At 37.8% G+C, this 22260-nt stretch overlaps 1 protein-coding gene across 8 annotated transcripts in view; it reads left to right on the top strand.

Annotated features, from left to right (window-relative positions):
* The window catches only part of LOC105486414 (La ribonucleoprotein 1B), a 151921-nt gene that overhangs the window by 58282 nt on the left and 71379 nt on the right, over positions 1-22260 (top strand). For 7 of the 8 annotated variants that reach the window (XR_011620976.1, XM_071093046.1, XM_071093044.1 and 4 more), the window contains exon 11: positions 879-1241. Coding sequence is in view for 7 of the 8 variants with exons in the window: in XM_071093046.1 (XP_070949147.1) it covers positions 879-1241 (363 nt within the window). In the remaining variant the exon portion in view is untranslated. Of the gene's footprint in view, positions 1-878; positions 1242-1511; positions 19065-22260 lie in introns of those variants that run through there. The other variant, XM_071093049.1, reaches the window with a different exon arrangement.

The raw sequence follows: 22260 nt of genomic DNA, 5'->3' as shown, positions 1-22260 counted from the left end.
AGCCTTCCGAGTATCTGGGACTACAGGTGCGTGCCATCACGCCTGGCTAATTTTTGTATTTTTAGTGGAGACAGGGTTTCACCATGTTGGCCAGGCTGGTCTTGAACTCCTGACCTTGTGATCTACCCTCCTCAGCCTCCCAAAGTGCTGGGATTACAGGCGTGAGCCACGGCACCCGGCCTGAGGAGTAGACATTTTAACATTTGCTGAATATTAGCGTGAATTTGACATGAAAATTGGGCCATGTAGAATGGGGATGAGGATAGAGTAGAGGGATTAGCTAGGAAACTATGTTATTATCATTGTGAGGTAAAAAGGTTTGGAATAGGGAAGACCATTGACTCTGAAAATCAGAAGACCTTGATTCTATCTATCTGTCTGTCTGTTTGTTTATCTTTTGAGACAGAGTTTCACTCTTCCGCCCAGGCTCGCGTGCAATGGTGCGATCTGGGCTCACTGCAACCTTCCTGCCTCCCAGGTTCAAATGATTCTCCTGCCTCAGCCTCCTGAGTAGCTGGGATTATAGGAATCTACAACCACACCCAGATAATTGGTTCTGTTTATAATTATGAAATCATAGGCAAATACTTTCATATCTCTGGGCGTTTGTTTTCATCAGTAAGATGAGTCATTGCAATGTAATTGATGATTAAGACTATTCCAACTCTAAAAGAGTCTTTAATGTAATCCTTTCTTTATTAAACTTTGTGTTTTATTGGGCCAAAATAATACTAACTTGATTTTCTTTTACAGTTTGGCTGTTAAACTAGTAATTGAGCATAAAAGCTTGATATTACTTACTTGCAACACTGTTTTATGACATTTAATTTAAAAGTGATAGAAAGTTTTTTATATAAATTACCAATTTCTTCCTTCAGGAATCAGTGTCTGTCCCTGAAGGGTCATTAAATCAGCTATGTTCTTCAGAAGAACCAGAACAAGAAGAACTTGATTTTTTGTTTGATGAAGAGATTGAACAAATAGGACGAAAAAACACATTTACTGATTGGTCTGATAATGATTCAGATTATGAAATTGATGACCAAGACTTAAACAAGATTTTGATTGTAACTCAGACACCACCTTATGTGAAAAAACATCCCGGAGGAGATCGAACAGGCAACCACATGTCTCGGGCAAAAATCACATCTGAACTTGCTAAAGTTATCAATGATGGCTTATATTATTATGAACAGGATCTATGGATGGAAGAAGATGAAAACAAACATACAGCCATAAAGGTAATTGTTTCTGGCCAACATCTTTCTACTGATGCTTTGTTTTGATTGTATGTTGCTGTTTATATTTTCTTAAACTTGAGGCTCTATTTTATGAAATGTTGAATATAAATACATTGTATTTAACTTAAAATTCCTGGAAATATACCTGATAATTACTACCTGAGGAATCATTTTATTTTATGAAAGTAACAGCGTGATGAATACTGTAATTACAAAAGAAAATTAGCACTCACTGACTTAAACCCTTGCTTTTTTTTTTTTTTTTTTTAGGTGAAAATACTAAGAACGCCCTTTCTCATATGAAAGAATAAAAACAACTTACTGTGGGGACAGGCTTGATTTATATACTCATTACTTACCTGGCTATCACCACAGCTGTATGAGCCAGTGGCTTTAGAGAGCACTCTTCTTCCCCCTTTCTGTTTTCCCCACTTAGTCTATGGTGAATGATCTAAGATAGTGGAAATGGTTGTGGACAAACTATAAATGACTAAACTGGATGATTATCTCTCTTGGTCTAGTCATTACTGTGGTGCTAGGGTTACTTTTTACAACCTTGTTCTAATTTGTTTTATCTTCTTGCATTTCATCTCAGATCCTGGTCTCTATCCTAGTTATTAAGGTAAAATAGAGAACCAGAATAGTTTACTAGGTATCTGCATTCCTTCAATATGAATTATAATGGCACAGATATGGGGATAAAAAGGGATCTTTTTCTGCCATTAAGTTTATCAGAAAAGTCCCAATAGTTAAATATTTGTTTTCAGGATAGGGTATAATAAGGGAAACATTATATGCCAAATAGGAAACTGATCTTGGTTGGAAATAGTTAAAGTTGTAGGAAGAAAAGCTAGCCAACTAGTGGCTGGGTAGAGGGGACTGCCTTTTGATGGGGCTTCATATCATCAGCAAGAAGTGTCCTAGCCTTCTTGGCTCCTCATTTCTTTTCTTCCTGGAATCCCCAGTACTGCTTTTAGCCTTCTGTAACCACTGCCTTCTTGGAGAATCTGCCTCAGGCTATGATAGCTTGTTATGTGACTTAGAGCCTGAGTAGTTCTCTGCCTATCCTACTGCTATGGGAAAGGAAGTGTGTTTTTATAATGCTTCTCAATTGAAAGTCTTTCCTAGTGTAAGCATTGCTATTTTATTTGTAATACTTAGTTTCTGTAAGTAATACCTATCTTAAATCCTTTTAGAACAGAGATTCTAGTACATTCTACTAATAATCAGTTAAAATTATTCTTCCCCCATTCTCGATCCCTTTACCCAGCTTTGTTTTTCACCATAGCATATATCATTATCTATAATTCTATATATTTTACTTACTTTTATTCTCTTGGAGAAAAACCATGGATGTAATACCAATGACAATAGGATTTTTTGTCTATTTTGTTCATTACTATTGTATCTCTAGTGCTAGAATGGTTTCTGGCACAAATAAATATTCAATTCATGTTTGTTAAAGTGGGTAAATAAATTATGGAGTAAACATTATGCACTAACCAAAGGAACCCAACCATTGTGTGTAATATTGGTTCTGTGGGAAAATGTTTTCAGTCTTCCAAGCCCCTAGTAACAAATTTGTAAGCCAACTTGAGAAACATGCCATTTGTAGGTGATTATTTCCTTAAATTATAGACAACAATAATTAAAAGCCATATGTTGAGTTCTTGAGGCATGTGCTGATCTTATTCATTAAATATTAACAGAAAGTAATCTTGGCTATATAACTTTAACCATTATAATTGCAAATATATCTTACTTTGACTTGATTCTTACATTCCTGTCATTTAACTCATTCTCTTTGGTTCTGATTCTGTGGTCTACATGTAGTTCCTCATTAGACTTATACTTTTCCTGTGGGTCTGCTTAAAGGGAGAGAAATCAGTCATTTAACATATGCTCATTGAATGCTTACTATGTGCCAGGCACTGCTAGAAACTGGGCACAGAGTGAGAAGATAACAAATAGGGTTTCTACACACCTAGAACCTACAGATAATTGGGGGAACAGACATAAACCCACAAGAAGTACTTAATCACAAATTATAATACATATTCTAAAAGAAAAAAATAGGATGCTGTTTCTTTGAGTAGTCAGGGAAGGCCTCTGAGAAAGTCAGTAATAGTGAAATCTGAAGTGGAAGTAGGACATATAACCAAGCAAAGAGTAGGGAAACGGTATTCCAGGAAGAGGGAGCAGTAAATGTCAAGGATATGTGGCAGGAAAGAATTTGGCGTATTTGAGGAAATGGAAAAAAGGTCAATTTGTCTACGGTATTATATAAAAGGTTAATTATAGATGAATAGGCAGGAGTCATATCATTTATGCGCCATGTTAAATAATGTGGAATTTATCTAAAGTTCAAATGCAGTACTTTAGGTTTTGCAAAGGCAGTGTAACATCTAATTTTTATTTTTAATAGATCACTCTGGTTGTTTTGGCACAGAATGGATTGTACAGGGACAAAAATGGGCAGAAGAAATCCAGTTAAGAGGCTATCCATATAGAAGATGAATTGGTAGGCTAAGACAAACAGGTGGCAGAGGAAATACAGAATTGAGAAGACCCATCTCATCTGAGCCTTGAGGAATGATTATATAGCCGTTGTGTAGGAAAGTGTGTTGTTGTGAAAGTCAAAATCTGGCCCTAAGAGAATAATCAGGTGTGTCAGCAACTTTACAGGTTGAATTAGATAGGAATGAAAAGTATGCCAAATTGATAGGGCAGTTTAGTACTGATTTTCGACCTCTGCAATAAGAGTTTTAGTGGATCCAGAAGCTATGTTGAACTGGACCAAAGAGTGAGTAAAGGCTTTATTCTGTTTTTGGCATATATTTACTGCTGAAGACTACTAAAATGAATAGGCTTATAGGTAAGAAAATATCTGCTTAAAATATTTGAAGATATGTTAGGTACATTATTATCAGGATAAAACTATACAGAAGTGAAGTACTGAAACTTACTTTTACCCTTAGGACCCTTTGTAGAAGCTACCCAAACAGGGGTAAAAACCATAAACTCAGGGACCAGCCAAAATTGTGGATTCCCATAGGATTCCTTTTCCCATTTAATTGGTACCCAAAAGTGCACCAAGATCTCACAGATCACCACTGAAGAACTTACTCATGTAACCAAATACCACCTGTTCCCCAAAAATCTATGGGAAAAAAAGGTACCCTAAAGAATACACTTACAGTGAAAGAACTAAACTTGCTTCCTACCTACTCCCCTAAGGGACTCTATAAAGAATATTTTTCTGACTGGCGCAGTGACTCACACCTGTAATCTCAGCACTTTGGGAAGCCGATGTGGGTGGATCACAAGGTCAGGAGATCGAGATCACCCTGGCCAATATGGTGAAACCCCACCTCTACTAAAAATACAAAAATTAGCTGGGCATGGTGGCGCGTGCCGGTAGTCCCAGCTACTCGGGAGGCTGAAGACAGGAGAATCACTTGAACCCGGGAGGCAGAGGTTGCGGTGAGCAGAGATCACGTCAATGCATTCCAGCCTGGTGACAGAACAAGACTCTGTCTCAAAAAAAAAAAAAAAAAAAAAAAAAGAATGTTTTCTGGTTGTGCTGAGCAGAATAGGGAGGAAAAAATTGGGCTAGAAGTTGTATTCATGAAACCCAAGTTCATACTCTGTGGGTGACTAAAGGAAGCACTAGTTGTAAATTTAATGTGATTGCGGTCTTTTTGTTTCCCAGACACCTAGCATATGAAAATAAAGATATTTTTGTGTGTGTGAAAATATTCACCTTTATTCTAGACCTCCTTTATTCACATTATATTGCAAGGAAAGTTAGCAGCACATAAAGTGAATAATCTAACAAGAAAGTGAGATCTTGCATGTGAGAATGAGCAGAAAGTAACAGGCAGCAGAAACATACCTTAAAATAGTTTTTTTTTTAAATGGAGTCTCGCTCCATCGCCCAGGCTGGAGTGCAGTGACACCATCTTAGCTCACTGCAACCTCTGCCTGCTAGGTTCAAGTGATTCTCCTGCCTCAACCTCCCAACTAGCTGGGATTACAGGTGTGTGCCATCACATCCAGCTAAATTTTTATATTTTTTGTAGAGACAGGGTTTCACCATTTTGGCCAGGTTGGTGTCGAACTCCTGACCTCAAGTGATCTGCTTACCTCAGCTTCCCAAAGTGCTGGGATTACAGGTGTGAGCCACCATGACTGGCCCCTTAAAATAGTTTAGATAGTCAGATTATTAAACATAGTAGCTAGGCTTACTATGTTTAAGGAAATAAAAATATGTGTAGAAAAGAAGAAATCCTAAAGAATAACCATAGAACTTCTGGAAATAAAAACAATTATGATTAAAATTAAGAGCTAAATCAATTGAAGGGACTAACAACAGATTAGACAGAATTGGAGAATTAGTCATCTGGAAGACTGTTCACAAGAATTTATTCAGAAATTTCCAGAGTAGCAAAGAAATAGAATATATGAAAAGAGGGTACAGAATGATTTTCTACACAGTCTTTCCTATCAGTTGATAAGTTTTAAATCAAATTTTGTAATTTAACATCTAGTAGATTTTGTTATAAAGCTTTTTATTTTTATTTTTTTTAAAAAAGGTAAGCAAGAAACTTGGAATATAGGATAATGGAGAAGGTGTAAAATACACATTTAGTCAGAGTTCCAGAGTGAAAGGATAGAGAGAATGGGGCCAAGTCATTATTATAAGAGGCAATTAGGACCTCTGCAGAACTAAGGAGAGGTGTCAGAGTTTAGCCAGAAAAAAAAGACAGATTACTTTCTTCTTTATTTTTTTTGAGACGGAGTCTTGCTCTGTTGCCTAGGCTAGAGTACAGTGGTGCGATCTTGGCTCACTGCAAACTCTGCCTCCCGGGTTCATGCCATTCTTCTGCCTCAGCCTCCCGTGTAGCTGGGACTACAGGCGCCCACCACCACGCCCGGCTAATTTTTTGTATTTTTAGTAGAGATGGGGTTTCACCATGTTAGCCAGGATGGTCTCGATCTCCTGACCTCATGATACGCCAGTCTCGGCCTCCCAAAGTGCTGGGATTACAGGCGTGAGCCACCGCGCCCGGCCCAAGACAGATTACTTTCAAGAAAGAAGAATCATTAGACAGCTGATAGCTAGTTTCCCAACAGTGATAGCCAATAGACAATAGAATGATAGCTTTAATTTGCAAGGGAAAATAACTATCAACTTATAGTTGTAGGCCTTGCAAAAATATCTTTCAGTAAGAGTGTAGAATATGAGAAATTGCCACCAGCAGAGCCTCATGAAAGAAAGTCCCAAAGGGTAGAATAAAAGTGATTTTACATGTCAGAAACACAGAAAGGACTGCAGAGCAAAACAAGTAAGAAATACATGAATAAACCTAAGTGAATATTAACTGTATAAAGCAATTATGATGTCTGATAGATTTACTATAACATTAACACAAACTGGGAGAGAGAGCAGCAAATGAATCTAGTATTTAAATGTAACTTCATATCTGGAAAAAAGGTACTGATTAAAGTTATTAAAGTTTGCAAATTGCAGTTTGAAGGATACCCATTTAATTAACAAGGTGAACTAAGTTCATATGGAAATTTCAGGAATCCATAGTAGTCAAAACACTCTTAAAAAATAACAAAATTATGGCCGGGTGCGGTGGCTCACGTCTGTAATCCCAGCACTTCAGGAGGCCGAGGTGGGTGGATTACCTGAGGTCAGGAGTTGGAGACCAGCCTGACCAACATGGTGAAACCCTGTCTCTACTAAAATTACAAAATCAGCCGGGCATGGTGGTGCATGCCTATAATCCCAGCTACTTGGGAGGCTGAGACAGGGGAATTGCTTGAACCTGGGAGGTGGAGGTTGCAGTGAGCCGAAATTGCGCCATTGCACTCCATCCTGGGCAACAAGAGTGAAAATTCTGTCTCAAAACAAAAAACAAAAACAAAATTGAAGGACTCATTTTACGATTTCAAAACTTACTACAAAGCTGCAGTAATCAAGATAGTGGTACTATCATAAGGATGAACATATAGATCAATGGAATAAAATTGAGAGCCCAGAAATAAACATGTCTATTTTCAACTAACTTTTCAACAAATGTGCCTAGACCATTCAGTATGGAAAGAATAGTTGTTTCAACAACCGGGACTCTGTCAACTTGATACCTACATACAAAAGAAGGAAGTTGGGTCCCTCCTTATCTTACATCACATATCAAAATTAACTTGAAATGAATTAAATTCATAAATTTAAGAGGAAAAAGGATAAAACTCTTAGGATAAGATGTGTAAAATCTTCATGACCTTGGATCTGACAGTGGTTTTTCATATGATACTAATAGCACAAACGACAAATGATAAAAACGGGTAAGTTGGACACCATCAAAATTTAAAAATTTTGAATCTCAAAGGATTCCATACAGAGAGTGAAAAGCCAGTACAGATGTTCCTCAAATTATGTTGGGGTTACATCCTTATAAACTCATCATAAATTGAAAATATACTGTTAAACTGAAATGTATTTAGTACACCTAACCTACCACACATCATAGCTTAGCCTAGTCTACCTTAAACCTGCTCAGAGCACTTATGTTAGCCTTAGTTGGGCAAAATCATTTAAACACAAGGCATATTTTATAATAAAGTATTAATATCTTATATAATGTATTGATTACTATACTGAAAGTGAAAAACAGAATGGCTCACTGCTGCTGCCCTGCATTGCAAGAAAGTATACCACATATTGCTGGCCTGGGAGAATTAAAAAATTTGAAGTACAGTTTCTTCTTCTAAGTGCCTCTTGCTTTCACAACATTGTAAAGGCAAAATTGTAAGTCAAACTATCATAAGCCTGGGGCTATTTGTACAAAAAACCACAATACAATTTACATTTGCACCCTAATACATGAAATAGTTATAAATCTGACAAAATATGTACAGGATCTATATGAGGATTACTACAAAACCCTGATGAAAGAAAGAAAGGGGCCAGGTGCGGTGGTTCACGCCTGTAATCCCAGCACTGGGAGGCCGAGGCGGGCAGGCGGATCACGAGGTCAGGAGATTGAGACCACCCTGGCTAACACGGTAAAACCCCGTCTCTACTAAAATACAAAAAAACTAGCTGGGCGTGGTTGTGGCGCCTGTAGTCCCAGCTACTCGGGAGGCTGAGGCAGGAGAATCGCGTGAACCTGGGAGGCGGGGCTTGCAGTGAGCCAAGATCGCACCATTGCACTGCACTCCAGCCTGGGTGACAGAGCGAGACTCCGTCTCAAAAAAAAAAAAAAAAAAGAAAAAAAAGCGAGGTGTGGTGGCGCGTGCCTATAGTCCCAGCTACTCGAGAGGCTGAGGCAGGAGAACTGATTGAACCCAGAAGGCGGAGGGTGCAGTGAGCCGAGGTCACACACTCCAGCCTTGGCCACAGAGCAAGACTCCGTCTCTGAAAAAAAAAAAAAAAAAAAAAAAGGAATAGCTAAATTGAGAAATATTCCATGTTCATATTGTAGATAGGAAGACTCAATAATGTCGTGTCAATTCTTTCCAACATAACTATAGATTCTGTGCAGTTTATGGTCTTGTTAAATTGAGATGCATATAGTATACCCAATCAAAATCTCAGCAAATGATTTTGTGGATATCTCCAGAGGCAAAAAAACACCTAAAAAACCCAGAATAGCTAATACAACATTGAAAATTGGAAGACTGATACTACCTGACTTCAAGATTTACTGTAAAGCTACAGTAATGAAGACAATACAGTATTGGTGAAAGAATAGACAACTAAATCAATAGAACAGAATGGAAAAGTGCAGAAATAGACCCACACAGATGCAGTCAACTGATGTTTGACAAAGGAGCAAAGGCAATACAATAGAGAAAAGTCTTTTCAACAAATAGTGCTAGAAGAGCTGAGCATTCATGTGAAAAAAAATGAATCTTCACCCTTCAGAAAGGGGGGAGAAAGTGGAAGGACCGTAGTCCAAAATGTAAAAGACAAAACCGTAAAAGTCCTAGAAGATGATCTAAGAGAAAATCTAGATGACCTTGGGCTTATGACTTTTTAGATACAACACCAAAACAATCCATGAAAGAAATAAGCTAAAATTCTTCAAAATTAAAAACTTCTGCCCAGTGAAAGATACTGTCAAGAGAATGAGGAAGGCCAGGTGCAGTGAGTGGCTCATGCCTATAGTCTCAGTACTTTGGGAGGCTGAAGTGGGAGGATTGCTTGAGACCAGGAGTTTGAGACCAGCCTGGGCAACATAGTAAGACTGTCTCTACAAAAAAATTTTTTTAAGAAAAGGAGAGAAGCCATTGACTGCTAGAAAATATTTGCAAATGACAAATCTGATAGAGGGCTATTATCCAAAATATACAAATAACTATTAAAACTGAGAAAACAGAACCCAATTTAAAAATGGTTCACGAAAAAATGGTTGATCAGTTCATTGAAGAAAAAAAGAAAAAACTATTGAAAGAACTGAGCTGACACTTCACCAAAGAAGATAAACAGCAAATGCATATGAAAAGATGCTCGATATCAAATATTAGGGAGCTGCAAGTAAAAACAACAATGGGATGCTACTGTAGACTCATTAGGAGCACCAAAATCCAAAACAATAACACCAAATGCTTGCAGGGATGTGGAGCATTAGGAAATCTCATTCACTCCTGGTGGCAATGCAAAACAGTACAGCCTCTTTGGAAGGTAGTTTGATAATTTTATACAAAACTGAACTAAACATACTCTTACCAAAGGATCTAGCAAATTTACTCAAATGAGTTGAAATGTATAGCCACACAATAACCTGAACATGGATGTTTATAGCAGCTTTATCCATAAATTGTCAAAACTTGGAAAACACCAAGGTGTCTTTCAGTAGGTGGATGGATAAACAAGCTGTGGTACATTCCTACAGTGGACTTACTCAGAGCTCAAAAATGAATGAGCTATCAAGCTGTGAAAAGACATGGATTCATACCAAGACTTAGTTTATATTGGGTGAAAAAAGCCTATTTGAAAAGACTACATACTGTATGATTCCAACTATGTGGCATTCTGGAAAGGGCAAAACTATAGTAACAGTAAAAAGATCAGTGATTGCCAAGGGTTGGAAGAGATGAATGGACAGAGCACAGGTTTTTTAGGGCAGTGCTACTATTTTCTATGATGTTTTAATGATGGATACATGCCATTGTATACTTCTCAAAACCCATAGAAAATGTACAGGACAATTTTGATAATACTGTAAGTGTTTTCATCTGTTGTAACTAATGTATCACTCTAGTGCAGGATGATAGTGGGGGAGGTTGTATGTGTTTGGGTGCAGCAGGTCTATGGTATACTCTGTACTTTCTGCTTGGTTTTCCTGTGAACCTAAAACTTCTAAGAATACCTAAAAAAAGATAATAGATTAGGAGAAAATATTTGCAAATTAAAGGAGGGAGGGGCAAAGAGCTTATTTTCTTCCAAAAATTTTTCTTTAAAAAAAGTTTTTACCCGTCTGTATGTGTTGAAAAATATTTGTAATATACAAAGAGCTCTTACAAATCGATAAGATGAATAACCTAATTTTAAAAAGGGCAAACAGGAGCTCAAGGCCAGCCTGGGTGACTTAGTGAGACCCTGTCTCTAAAAAAAAATAAAGATATAAACTAGGCAGATGTGGTAGTGTGTGCCTGTAGTCCCAGCTACTCCATAGGCTGAGGCAGGAGGATCGTGTGAGCCCAGGAGTTTGAGGTTACAGTGAGCTGTGATCATGCCACTGCACTCCAGCCTGAGCAATCAAGCAAGACCTTGTCTCTAAAAACTAATAAATAAATTAAAATAGGCAAAGAATTTGAGTAGACATTTCTTCAAAGAAGAGATACGTGGGGCCAATAGACACTTGAAAAGTTGCTTAACATCATTAGCCACCAGGGGAATTGAAATAAAATCGTAATTATACCATGTTATGCCCAACAGGATAACTATAATAAAGAAGACAGATACACTGCCAAGTGTGAGGATAGGGAGAAGTTGGAACCCTCATACCACACTGGTGGGAATGTAAAATGGTGCATCTGCTTTGGAATACAGTCTAGCAGTTTTCAAAAGGCTGAACATAGGGTTACTATGTGACCCAGCAATTCCACTTTTATGTATGTAATCCAAAGAAACAAAGACATTTATGCACATAGATGTCATGTTCTTGTACATGAATGTTCATTTCAGCATTTCAAAAAATGAACAGAACTCAGATTTTTATTAACTGATGTTTGGATGAATGTGGTATATCCATACAATAGAGTGTTTGGCAATCAAAGGAAATGAAGTACTTAATTTTTTTTGATTATTATTATTATTTTTTGAGACAGAGTCTCACTCTGTCGCCCAGGCTGGAGTGCAGTGGTGTGATCTTGGCTCACTGCAATCTCTGCCTCTCGGGTTCAAGTGATTCTCCTGCCTCAGCCTCCCAAGTAGCTGGGATTACAGGCACGCCTGGCTAATTTTTGTATTTTTTAGTAGAGACAGAGTTTTGCCATGTTGGCCAGGCTGGTCCTGAACTCCTGACCTCAAATGATCTGCCTTCCTTAGTGCTGAGATTACAGGGGTGAGCCACTGTGCCTGGCCGATTTTTAAATTTTTATTTTTTGTCTTAAGATCTTTTTTCTCTAACCTGCTTCAGAGAAAGAGAAATGAAGGACTAATACATGATACAATATGAAAGCATTATGAAGACAGTATGTGAAAGGAGCCATCATAAAAGACTACATTTTATAGAGCAGCAGTCCCCAACCTTTTTGATACCGGGGACTAATTTTATGGAAGACAATTTTTCCATGGACTGGGGGGCATGGTTTTGGAATGATTTAAGCACATTACATTTATTGTGCACTTTATTTCTGTTATTATGTTATAATATATAATGAAATAATTGTGCAACTTATCATAATGTAGAATCAGCAGGAGCTGTAAGCTTATTTTCTGCAACTAGATAGTCCCATCTGGGGGTGATGGGAGACAATGACAGATCATCAAGCATTAGATTCTCATGAGGATCACACAATCTAGATTCCTCGCATCTGCAATTCACAAAGGGATTCATGCTCCTCTGAGAATCTAATGCTGCCACTGATCTGGCAGACGGTGGCGCTTAGGCAGTAATGAGAGTGATAGGTAGCAGCTGTAAATAGAGATGAAGCTTTACTCGCTTGCCCGCCCACCACTCACCATGGTTCCTAACAGGCTACAGACCAGTACTGGTGAGTGGCTAGGAGGAAATGTGGAGTGACTGTTAATGGTTATCAGGCTTCTTTTGGAGGTGATAAAAATGTTCTGTAGTTGATTGTGGTAATGGTTGTGAAACTCTGAATATATGAAAAACAATTGAATTGTATACTCGAGTGAATTATACTATATGTTAATTACACATTAAAAAAATTAATAAAAAAAAAATCGGGTTGGGCAAGGTGGCCCACGCCTGTAATCCTAGCACTTTGGGAGGCTGAGACAGGTGGATTACTTGAGGTCAGGAGTTTGAGACCAGCCTGGCCAACATGGTGAAACCCCATCTCTACTAAAAATACAAACAATGGCCGGGCGTGGCGGTGCAGGCCTGTAGTCCCAGCTACTCGAGAGGCTGAGGCAGGAGAATTGCTTGAACCTGGGAGGCGGAGGTTGCGTTGAGCTGAGATCACACCACTGCACTCCAGCCTGGGCAACAAAAGTGAAACTCCGTCTCAAAGAAAAAAAAAATCATTTAACCATATATATAAGGGTTTATTTCTGGACTGTCTATTCAATTGGTCTGTATGTCTGTCTTCATGACAGTACCACAATGTTTTGATTACTGTAACAATCCGGAACTCTAAAGCTTCCAAATCTCTTCTTTTTCAAGAATGTTTTGGCTATTCAAGGTCCCATGAGATTCCATGTGAATTTTTTGGGTGAATTTTTCTAACTGTGCAAAAAATGCCATTGGGATTTTCATAGGCATTGCACTGAAGCTGCAGATACTTTGGGTAGTACTGACATGTTAACAATATTAAGTCATCCATGAACATGAGATGACTTTCCATTTATTTGTTGTTTTTTATAACAGCTTTTTTTTGTGGAGGCAGGGTCTTATTATACCTGGTGTCAAACTCCTGGCCTTAAGCAATCCTTCCGCCTTGGCCTTGCAAAGTATTGGGATTACAGGTGTGAGTTACTGAACCTGTCCGGGTAAATGATTTTTTTGACAAGTGTATCAAGACCACTCAATGGAGAAAGGATAATCTCTTCAACAATTGATATTGGGAAAATTGGGTATCCATATGTAAAGGAAGGAAGTTAGATCTTTACCGTATACCATAAACGAAGGTGAATTAACCTGGATTAAAGACTTAAACATATTACCTAAAATTATTGAACATTTAGAAGAAGGCCTTAGGGGAAACCCTTCATGATCTTGGATTTGGCAGTGGTTTCTTGGGTATCACACTAAAATCACATGTTATAGAACAAAAGTAGACAAATGGAATTCTTGAAAATTAAAAATGTATGTGTATGAAAGGACACAGTTAACAGTAGGCAACCTATGGAATGGGAGAAAATATTTGCAAATTATATATCTGATAAGGGATTAGTATCCTGAGTATATAAAGAACTACAAATCAACAAAAAATATAACTTAATTTTAAAAATGGACAGAAGACTTGTATAGACAGTTCTCTAAGGGTGATATGAAAATGGCTAATAAGGCTGGGCGCAATGGCTCACGCCTGTAATCCCAGCACTTTAGGAGGCCGAGGTGGGTCAATCACTTGAGGTCAGGAGTTTAAGACCAGTCTGGCCAACATGGTGAAACTCCATCTCTACTGAAAATACAAAAAAATTAGGGTTGGTGGTGCACGCCTGTAATCCTAGCCATTCAGGAGGCTGAGGCAGGGGAATCGCTTGAACCCTGGAGGTGGGGGTTGTGGTGAGCTGAGATCACACCACTGCACTCCAGCCTGGGTGACTGAGACTTCATCTCAAAAAAAAAAAAAAAAAAAAAGCTAACAAACATTTGAAAAGATGCTCAAAATCACTACTCAGAATAGAAATGCAAATAAAAAAAAATCACAGGATTATCACCTCACACTGATTAGGATGTTTACCATTTAAAAAACCACACAGAAAATAACAATTGCTCACAGGGATTTGGAAAAATTAGAACCCTTGTGAACTCTCAGTGTGAGTGTAAAATGGTGCAGCCCTTATGGAATACAGAATGGCAGTTTCTCAAAAAATTAAGGATAGAAATATCATGTTATCTAGCAATATTAATTCTAGGCATATATCCAAAAGGATGAAGGTAGGATCTCTAAGAGGTATTTGCATGTCCATGTTCAGAGCAGCATTATTTACAATACCCAAGAGGTGGAAGTAAGTCAAATGTCTTTCAATGGAGGAATGGATAAGCAAAATGTAGCATATACATACAATGGATTATTATTCCACCTTAGAAAGGATGGAAATCTTGCTGCAACACGGATGAACCTTGAGGACTTTATGCTTCAGTCACAAAAAGACTCAATCAAAGTATGTTTCCACGTATAGGAGATACCTAACTAAAGTGGTGAAGTTTATAGAAACAAAGTAAGAAGGTAGTTGCCAGGAGCTGAGGGCAGGAGAGAAACTGGAAAGTGTTGCTTAATGGGTATAAGGTTTTATTTTTGCTAGATGAAAGTTTTGGAGATCTGTTGCACAGCAGTGTGAATATATTTAACATTACTGAATTGCACACTTTAAAATGGTTAAGATGGTAAATTTTGTGATGTGTTTTTTAACATAATTAAAAATTATTTTAAAAATCCAACTACATACCAAATTAAAAAAAAATAACCAAAAGAAAACTTAATACACATAGGCTCAGACCTGTAATCCCAGCACTCTGGGAGGCTGAGGTGGGAGGATCACCTGAGGTCAGGAGTTCGAGACCAGCCTGGCCAACATGGCGAAATCCCATCTCTCCTAAAAATACAAAAATTAGCTGGGTGTGGTGATGCATGCCTGTAATCCCAGCTACTCGGGAGGCTGAGGTAGGAGAATTGCTTGAGCCCGGGAGGTGGAGGTTGCAGTGAGCTGAGATCGCACCATTGCACTCCAGTATGGGAGACACAGCTAGACTCCATATAAAAAAAAAACAAAAAACCAAAAACCAAAACATACACGCATATTAATAGCAGATGGAATAGACTTACAAAGTTGGCTTAGAGATAAGCATTACTAGTGTGCAAGTGTCATATAATGATAAAAAGTGAAGTTTATCAGAGGAGATAACCTCCAATTCAATGTATTTAATATTAAAGCTTCAAATATATGAAACAAAAATTGGTAAAACAAATCCACTGTTGTAATGAGTGATTTACTCTCTATATAAACAAGGCATAATCAGACAATAAAAAGTAATTTCAGAAACAACGTTTTGCCTAAGAACTGCAGAGCATATGTTCTTTTTTAGTATATACATGGTACTTAGACCTCCGCTGGTTTATAAAGTGAATTCCAAGGCTTTTATATTACACAAAGCACATTATTAGTGGAATTAAACTGGTGATTTTATTTGTTAATTTTTAAATACTTTTGTAGAGATGAGGTCTCACTATGTTGCCTGGCTGGTCTTGAACTCCTGGCCTCAAGAGATTCTATGGCCTTGGCCTCCCAAAGTGTTGGGATTACAGGCATGCCACACTGTACCTGGTCAAGCTAGTGATTAATAATAATAAAACTAAATGAAATAAATTCCCATATTCCTGAAAACGGTATGGTTTTAAATAACTCAGCATTCAAAGAAGAAATTAGTAGAAATTAGAAAATTTGAATTGAATGATAACTGAAGTTAAAAGGTGCAGCTAAGGCAATAGGCTTAAATGCAAATATTAGGGAAAACTCTCGAAATTAATAGGCCAATTACCAATATTATCTTGGCTTTATTTAAAAAAAACTCCCCCAGCAGGTTGCAGTGAGCAGAGATTGTGCCACTGCACTTCAACTTGGGCGACAGAGCGAGACTCCATCTCAAAACAAAATAAAAAAGAAACAAACAAACAAAAAACTCCCCCAATTCTCAAAGATAGAGCAAAAGCTTCTCATTCATGTTACCTGACATTGGCTGTGGGTCAGCTATTGCAGCTCTGTACGTTTGGTTCTTCTCCAATTGTCTTCTCATTTGGGGATTAATTCCAGAACAGCAGTTCTTATAAAATACATGCTTATTCATGTGGCAGAGGGGAAGAACAAGAGGCAGAGCCAAATCTTAGTTATATTTGACGTTGCTGCTTGTATGTGCTTTCTGTGCGTTTTTTGTATTCCATTGACTATATAGCCAAGCCTATAGGCTGGGGAACATATATTTTTTCATTCCATTTGAAATTTATTTTTTAGTGACACATAATAATTGTATATATTTATGGGATATGTGTGATATTTTGATACGTGCATACCATATGTAATTATCAAATTAGGGTAATTTATATATGTCACCTCGAACATTTATCATTTCTTTGTACTTGGATGGGGAATATATATACACACACACACTATATACACAAATGTGCGTGTTTATATATATGTATGTGTGTGTGTGTGTATATATATATATATTTTTTTTAGGGCGGGTGGTGACAGAGTTTTGCTGTCTCACCCAGGATGGAGTGCAGTGGCATGAATCTCAGCTCACTGCAACCTCCACCTCCTGGTCTCAAGTAATTCTTGTGCTTCAGCCTCCCAAGTAGCTGGAACTACAGGCGTGCACCACCAAACCTGGCTAATTTTGGAATATATATATATATATATATATGTGTATATATATATAAATATATTTTTTTGAGACGGGAGTCTCGCTCTGTCGCCCGGGCTAGAGTGCAGTGGCCAGATCTCAGCTCACTGCAAGCTCCGCCTCCCTGGTTTACGCCATTCTCCTGCCTCAGCCTCCCAAATAGCTGGGACTACAGGCACCCACCACCTCGTCCGGCTAGTTTTTTGTATTTTTTAATAGAGACGGGGTTTTACCATGTTAGCCAGCATGGTCTTGATCTCCTGACCTCGTGATCCGCCCATCTCGGCCTCCCAAAGTGCTGGGATTACAGACTTGAGCCACCACGCCCGGCCTGGAATATATATTCTTAAAAGGCAGGTGACAGTGGTGAATATGCGTAATCTTCTCTTCTGGGGAATATGAGGATTGAACAACATAACAGAATCTGCTATAGCATTGATCTCAAGAAGTTAGGAAAAGAATTAACAATATAAACCCCCATAAAAAATATGGAAGGAAATAAATAGCAGAATTTAATTAATTACATCTAACATGTAATAGAGGACTTAATTTATGACTTAATCATATCAGGACTTAATTTTTTAAAAGGCTAGAATTAAGCTTATGATAACAAAAAAGAAAATAGATATTTTACATGGAATGCAATAGGGGATATAGTTACTAATCATACAGAAATTTTAAAATATAATTTTAGAGCAATAAATTTGAACATTTTTATAAAGACAGATTTCTAGAAAAGTATATAACTTCAAAATTGAGTGGTAAAGAAAGTCCAGATAGTGCTATGACAATTTAAAACATCTTCAAACTCTATAATAATTTCAAATATAGATATTTTATTAACATATCTCTTTATAATTAGAATGATTGATTTCAGGAATGCACAAATATTTCCAGTGAATAGAGCTAATAATAATAAGTCAAATATTTGTGGAAATGGTAGTGGTGGGGGAGAATACTTATGAGAAGAACCTATCGTTGGTACCTGAACTATACATAAGAAATTAGAATTCATGAGAATATGAATGAGAGTCAGGCATTACCTAGGTATAAAAAGGCTAAATAGCTGGGCATGGTGGCTCATGCCTGTAATCCCAACCCTTTGTGAGGCCAAGCCAAGTGGATAACCTGAGATCAGGAGTTCGAGACCAGCCTGGCCAATGTGGTGAAATCCTATCTCTACTAAAAATACAAAATTAGCTGGGCATGGTGGTGGGCACCTGTAGTCCCAGCTACTTGGGAGGTTGAGGCACGAGAATCGCTTGAACCTGGGAGGCAGTTGCATTGAACTGAGATCACGCTACTTCACTCCAGCCCAGGCGACAGAGTGAGACTGTGTCTCAAAAAAATAAAATAATAATAGTAATAATTTTTAAAAAGTCTAAACAATATTTTAGTAAACCAAATTTAGCAGTTTTTAAAAAAATAGATAACCAAGTTGTGTTCATTCAAGATCATGAATTGTACATTAGAAAAGTTAGTAAAGGAAATTCACATTAACAGATTGAAGAAAGATTGTGATCACTTGAATAAAAAAGAAAAAAATAGAAGAGAATAAAGAAAAATCTTTGAGGTGATTGATATCCCCATTACCCTGATGTGATCATTACACATTGTATACAGGTATCAAAATAGCACATGTACCCCAGAAGTATGTATGACTAATATACATATATCAGTTTTTTTAAGAAGCATAAAAAGTCCCCAAACCACTAACGGTCTAGGCATTAAAGAATGTCTGTAAGTCAGGCATAGTGGTATGCACCTGTAGTCCCAGCTATTCTAGAGGCTAAGGCAGGAGGATCCCTTGAACCCAAAAGTTCAGTGCTGTAGTGTGCAATGATTGCACCTGTGAATGGCCACTGCACTTCAGTATAGTGAGGCTTATCTCTTAAAAGGAAGAAAAGAATCCATAAAGTAGATTTACTAAATGCTTGTAACTGTGTAACTGTTAAAACAAAATCAGTATAAGATCGTGCCTTTGCACTCCAGCCTGGGCGGCAGAGTGAGACTGTCTCAAAAAAAAAAAAAAACAAAAAGAAAAGATTCAGTATACCGCTTATAAGACATGAACAAACTTTTTACAAAAGAAGCAGTCTAAATGACAGAACACAAGATGTTCAACATTATTAGTCAAGGAGATAAAAATATTTCAATGAAATAGTTCATGAAACTTACATTAGCAGTGTTAAGACATCAGATGGTAAATAGAGTTTGGGAGTATTTGGAGCAAGAACCTCGATCTGTCTGTGGGAGTAAAAAATGGTCAACCATATGCTATGATCCACCATTTCCACTCAGGAATATATTCTCAAGTTGCATTGTTTAAATATAGTAGACAACCACATGTTAACATTGGTTAACATTGATTAAACAATTGGTTAACATTGGTTAACAAAGACATTGAGCCCTTGAAATGTAGCTAGTCAAAATAGAATGTGTTTTAACTGTAAAATATTGAATTTTGAAGACTTAGTAACAAAAAGGAATATAAAATATCTCAGATTTTAATAATTATTGCATGTCAAAATAGATTAAATATTTAAAATGTACCTCTTTTTATATTTTTTGCAGTTATGGAAAATTTAAGATTACATTGTGTTTGTATTGGATGGCACTACCCTAGAGGAATTTAGATGTGTTCATCAGGTGCAATGTGTAATAATATAGCAGAATAATTCATTATAGTCACAAATTGAAAATATTTGAAGTATTTATCAGTACTTGACTATGTCATCATTATAGTAGTGAAAAGTAGCTATATAGTAGAGAAAAAAAGATTGCCATACACATCTTTATGAATACATAAAGAAAACAATGCTGAATGAAAGAAGTGAGGGTTCATACACAATATGACTCCACAAAACTCAAGAACAGGTTAAATGAAACATGATTTTTTAGGTATACTTACTTATATAGATAGTTGCATAAAGAAAAACCTGGAATAATTATTACATAAGTCAGAATTTGTTCATTGTGGGGGCTGGGGGGAGGTGTAGGATACTCAGAAGTTTCTAAAATACTAACAGTTGTGTTTCTCATAGTTGTTACATGAATGCATTATAAGTTGCACATATATATTTTATGCATTCTTCTAGGAGACATATTTCATAACAATACTAAAAGGCTAGAATTAAAGGGGGATGGGTACTACAAAAGAGGCAAGCCAAAGCTGATTTATTTACTTCTCGAAGGTGCCACGTTGTTGTTCCTTGGTCTAAAGTCGAGGTAGGTTGATTGTCTCTGTTTTTTTTTTTTTTTTGAGACAGAGTCTTGCTCTGTCACCCAGTCTAGAATGCAGTGGCGTGATCTCGGCTCACTGCAACCTCCGCCTCCGGGGTTCAAGTGATTCTCCTGCCTCAGCCTCCCAGGGGATTACAGACATGCACCACCATGCCCGGCTAATTTTTGTATTTTTAGTAGAGATGGAGTTTCACTGTCTTGGCCAGGCTGGTCTTGAACTCCTGACCTTGTGATCCACCTGCCTCGGCCTCCCAAAGTGCTGGGATTATAGGCATGAGCCACCGCAGTTGGTCAGTTGTCTCTGCTTTTTTGTGTCCACCTATTTGTCTTCCTTTCCAGTGGTCTGCTTGAGTGGTATAAATCTGTACAGTATTGAAGGCTTTGTTAACATAGGATGTAGAGATCAGATGTCCATCCCAAAAATACGCTGGTAGGCCTTTACATCTTATTATTGGTCTCATTGGCTAGCATCTGGGCTTATGAGCTCAGGTATTTCCTGGTCCACTATCTCATGATACCTTCCCCTAACTAGAAATGTTTAATTTGTATTTACAGAATAAGAGAGAGAGAAACCCATTACAAGTTGCTCAGTATTCTATCCTCTGCCCAAGTTGCTTGTGTAGAAACTTAAATATACTAATGTGTTTATCTCCAACATTTTAGGAAGAACCTTCAAATTTGAAACTTCTGAATCACATCTGCCAGTCACTTAATCTAATCTTTAGGCTCATTGCTTTTACAGTAGTGAAATATACCAGTTTTGTCCAGTACTACTTATATATTATTAGGTGAACTTATACTCCTCACTGGTGGCCTAAACATCAGTTCCCAGAATTTTTCTTGGATGTACTTAGCTTTGTGGTATTTGAGAGAACGTTTCCAGTAGTTAGGTGATTGAGACCATCAGCAAGCACATTGTTGAGAGGTTACACTGTCAACAAGAAAGCCCACCTTTAGTGGCTTTCTTCTGCCTTGACCCGGACAGCATTCTGGAATTATTGGGGTCCTTGAGCCTTGGAAGACCGGATGGCTCTCATTCACTTTGACTTTGCTGATTACTTCACTGTCTTATGCAGCATCCCCCTTAGAAATGAGCCAAGTCCTTACCTGTATTTATTTCAGATAGTGAAAGGAACTTCAGTTGTGGCAGAGTATTTGGTATAAAGGTGGAAATGCTGTACACATTTATCAGGAGATGGCTGGCAGACAGAAACAATAGCTTCATACTGACTTGTCAAGAGGGAGTCATGTAAACTTCCTGTCTCCTTACCATCATTTGAGGTGAACTTTTCTCCTTATTAGAGAAGTACACCAAGTTGAGAACCTGTCTGGCTAAGCTTGTTCTTGACTAGCAGTCAACTATGTGCAAACTCCATTGGGAGTGCAGTTCTGGACCGAAACCTAACTTCTGTGAATCTCAGGCAGGGATCATTTTTACCCTCTCCACCTCATGGGGTTGTAAAGAATTTGAAAACTGTAAAAAACTGGGCATATATGAAGAAAGAACAAAGACCAGATGGTTATGTGGGACCAGAAACAATGCTACAAATGGAGGGAAGACCAAGAATTTAAAGAATATGGAAGCTTAGGCAGCCTTTACATAGAAACTGTACCATCAAAGTATAGTCTGTGGAGTTCTTCCAGGTGCCACAGTTCCATTATTAGTCCTCTTAGGTTGTATATTTCTTTTTTAAATTTATTATTATTTTTTGGGATGGAGTTTCGCTCTTGTTGCCCAGTCTGGAGTTCAATGGTGCAATCTCGGCTCACTGCAACCTCCTCCTCCTGGGTTCAAGCTACTCTTCTGCCTCAGCCCCCCGAGTAGCTGGGATTACAGACATGCGCCACCACACCTGGCTAATTTTGTATTTTTAGTAGAGACGGGGTTTCTTCATGTTTCTCAGGCTGGTCTCAAACTCCCAGCCTCAGGTGATCTGCCCGCCTCGGCCTACCGACGTGCTGGGATTACAGGCATGAGCCACTGTGCCTGGATTATGTTG

Source organism: Macaca nemestrina, chromosome 3 (assembly GCF_043159975.1).
Source record: "Macaca nemestrina isolate mMacNem1 chromosome 3, mMacNem.hap1, whole genome shotgun sequence".
NCBI lineage: Eukaryota > Metazoa > Chordata > Mammalia > Primates > Cercopithecidae > Macaca > Macaca nemestrina.
Note: the sequence above shows the minus strand (reverse complement) of the source record. Positions and strands in the feature narration are given on the sequence as shown.